This window comes from Piliocolobus tephrosceles, chromosome 11 (assembly GCF_002776525.5).
Source record: "Piliocolobus tephrosceles isolate RC106 chromosome 11, ASM277652v3, whole genome shotgun sequence".
Taxonomy (NCBI): Eukaryota; Metazoa; Chordata; class Mammalia; order Primates; family Cercopithecidae; genus Piliocolobus; species Piliocolobus tephrosceles.
This window is the reverse complement of record NC_045444.1, coordinates 119,440,103-119,443,398: the sequence shown is the minus strand read 5'-3', so window position 1 is coordinate 119,443,398 and position 3,296 is coordinate 119,440,103. Positions and strand designations below refer to the sequence as shown.

Below are 3,296 nucleotides of genomic sequence, written 5' to 3'. Positions count from 1 at the left end.
CATCGTAGTCTCAGTTCTTCCCCAGGAACACAATGAGTGGTTCCCGAGAAGGAAGGGGTTGAACTAGGAAATTTGTCAAGACCTACACAAAGCTGGGGTTGGGGGACAGATAGCCAAGGTGACAGCTGCACTGCAGGACCCTCCACACCTTCCCTATGGAGGGGCTACGGGCAGCCGGGCACTTTTGGTTTCTGGGCTGAAACAGGACCTTTTGGGAAGACTGGAACCATGCAGGAAGGTGGACTCCTCTCCACACACCAGCACCGAAGGGAGCCCAGAGTGGCCCCCACATCCGGGGCCACGGGAAGGAGAGGCAACAGCAGAGCCTCCGAGCCGGGCGTGCAGGTAAAGCGAGACCCTTGTGCTGGGCACGGTGGGCTCACTGAGGCAGGTACTCAGCCGGGAAGGCTTGCTTCAGGGTGAACATGAGAAAGACAATCTCCTCGTAATCATTGGCTTCGTACAGACACCCAAACAAGGGGGACCCATCAGGGCCGGTGCCCATGCTCTGGAGGTCTGAGTAGGCACAGCTGCCCTTGGCCAGCAGTACTGGCTCCGACCAGGCCTCGAGGGCTGGAGGTCGTGGGTTGAGGTAGGCGCCCAGGTCGGCCCTCTGCCAGGAGTGTGTGGGGTGAGTGTAGAGCAGCCACTGGGCTGGAGAGCCGGGCCCCGAGTGGGGGCTGGGGAAGCTGATGACACTCCCTTGGCAGCCCTGGGGCGGCGGCTCCACCAGCTTCTTCACCAGCTGAGACTCCTGGAAATCAAGCCCATCATTGGTGCTCTGGGCCTGGATCCTGGCTCGGAGGTGGCTTCTCGCGTTGAGGGTCACCACCCTCTGCTCCCCAGCCTCGACTTCGGCCACCTGGCACTCCAGGGTGTCCTGGGCCACAAAGTGCCCCCGCGCCCACGTGCGCCCATGGTCGTGGCTGAGGAAGCAGAAGGCGGAGGGGCTCGGCCTTTGGATGGGGTGAAGGTTCCGGTAGGCATAGGCGGGCACCACCAGGCTCTGGGCCCTGTCGTGCAGCTGCAAACAATGCCCCGGGCCCACCGCAAAGGTGGACCACTCCCGGTAGGCTGGGCCGATGGCCGCATCAGTGAGGTCTCTGGGGGAGCTCCAGGTCCTCCCGTGGTCAGTGCTGGTTACTTGGCATAGCCGCGTCACATTGGCCCTGGTCTGCAGCTGCTGTTGCTCTGTGACTTGCCCAGGGATGGCAATGAAGAAGAGGAAGAGGGTCCCTGTCTGCACATCATACAAGGGGCATGGGTTCATGGAACGGTGTCCATCCAGCCGGGCCTGGGCCACCACCTCCTGAGCTTGCCACTGAGTGAGGAGAGAGAAAGAAGGCAGCCTTGAAACAGCTGGGGATGGTGCCAGGATCTGCATGCGTGGGAGCGGTAGGCACGGGCGTGTCTCCCGGGTTAGAGTCAAAAGTCATCGAGGAGAACTCTTCACCCAACACTCATATCCTCCTCGCAACATTTCCCCAGAGCTGCGAGACCCGGGGATCCACCTCACCACTCCAAGGCAGCCACGCTTGGCTGAGTGATTCTGTTCCTTCCATTGCCATCAATATGCATTTACAGAACACCCACCTGCCAGACCACAAGATACGAAGATGACTCGTGCATGAGCCATTCCCAGCTTCATCCTCCACTTCCCACCCCAGTCCAGCTCACCATCCTTGAATAGCAAAGCCCTGGCGGGAGGTGCAGTAGCCTGACCGGTACAAGACAGAATGTGACGGTCACCTCTCACCTTCTACACTCCATATCCTACTCATGCAGCCAAGGAGGAGTCACATTGAGCCTCCAGAATCCCCAAGTCTATGTCACATGTGCTGTCTGTCCCTATTTATTAACAGCTACCCCCATCGAGCAGTTCTAAGCACAGACACAGTTCCAAAAGTCTAACATCCATGGTCTCATCTAATGCCTAAACCCCTGGGGGACAGCTGCTAATAGCTCCATTATTACCGTGAACAAGAGACTGAGACAGGGTGGAAGAGTTGCCTCGGTCACACCTCTGGTCAGTGGCAGAACCAGGACTTGAACCCAGGTCCGTCTGCTTCAAATCCCATGCTTTGAACAGCTGTGTAGTTATGACCACAAAGGAATGATAATAATATTAAACTCTTCCAATACGATCAGCCAGCCTTGGGTGCTGTTATCAGGATTAATTATTTAATCTATAAGATGGAACTTCAGGACACAAGCCATCACCCCACCCCAGGTCCCCAGCTTAATTTTATTCAAAGGACACAACCACTCATTATGCAACACTGAACTATTCCTCCCTCGGGTTATCAAGGATGCTGGGCAACTCATTTAATCATCCAGAAAAACAGATAGAGGCCAACTGGACTAATTCATGGTGAGCCCAGAGGTCCAGGTGACCACTGGGGGCACTTTCTCTGCTCTATCTCTCCTCCAGACCTCAGCCATTGAGGGATACTGTTGTTCCTATATTCTCTGAGATCCACGCCTGGCCCCTGATCACAGCAGCGAAGGGTGTGGTGGAGCCCTGAGGAGCCAGTGCAGACACCTCCTGCCTCACCTGAACCCGGCGGGTGGACGCATCGTAGCCTCCTCTGCGCAGGACAATCAGCTCTGCGTGCTCATCCTTCTTGCTTGCCCGCTGTTCCGCGAAGGCCAGCAGGGTCTGCTGCCCAGGCAGGTAGAGCAGGGCAGGGATTCTGTAGGCATGGGCTCCCGACTGGAACACGCTCTCCTTCTGCAGGACAGGGAGGGATGCCATGGGGCTGGGGGTGGACAGGAGGAGAAGATGTGTCACCTGCAGCCACACCTGAGATGGGCCCAGAGTCATTTCCCAAGACAGGTGGTGCTCACCAAAGTGGTGAGCCAAGTGGACCAAAGTGGACCAAAGTCGGGGTGGCCTGTCCTCCTCCCGCGTGGGGTTCATTCTCCTTTGCTACATCTCAAGACCCTGCTTCTTAATTCTGCCTTTGCCTCTGGTGGATATTGGGAGGGGGCATTGCAAAAGCATGTTTTGGATTCGATTTTTATTATAAGTTAACAATGCTCCGTACAACAGATTTTCGATAACTTCCAGCTGCTTTTGCCAAGCCCAGCCCATCAGTCCAGGGGCACACTTTGGTAGCACAGCAGTTCAGTCCGGGTGGCATTTGGCAGCTGCCCAAATGCTGGAAAGTGACACATGGGAGCTTTTTATAACTCCAGAGCCCTAGAAAGTTGTTTCAAAAAAAAGGAAAAAGAAAAAGCGTGGCTTCTAAGGTTCTGCTCCCCGGCTGCCTGAGGCTGAGGCCCGGCTGCCCCCG

General features: G+C 56.5%; 1 protein-coding gene across 1 annotated transcript; it reads right to left on the bottom strand.

The window, feature by feature from the left end:
• Positions 1-379: 379 nt before the first annotated feature.
• On the bottom strand, positions 380-2,755 carry NEU2 (neuraminidase 2). Its single transcript, XM_023188580.1, has 2 exons — positions 2,555-2,755; positions 380-1,321 (listed from the first exon to the last, which is right to left on the bottom strand). The coding sequence occupies exons 1-2, from the start codon at positions 2,753-2,755 to the stop codon at positions 380-382; spliced, it is 1,143 nt and encodes a 380-aa protein (XP_023044348.1).
• Between the last annotated feature and the right edge of the window lie 541 nt (positions 2,756-3,296).

Coding starts and splice junctions, on each gene's coding strand:
- NEU2 (XM_023188580.1), bottom strand. CDS start 2,755: ATGGCATCCCTCCCTGTCCTGCAGAAGGAGAGCGTGTTCCAGTCGGGA. Junction 1,322..2,554: donor CGTCCACCCGCCGGGTTCAG/GTGAGGCAGGAG, acceptor CTCCTCACTCAG/TGGCAAGCTCAGGAGGTGGT.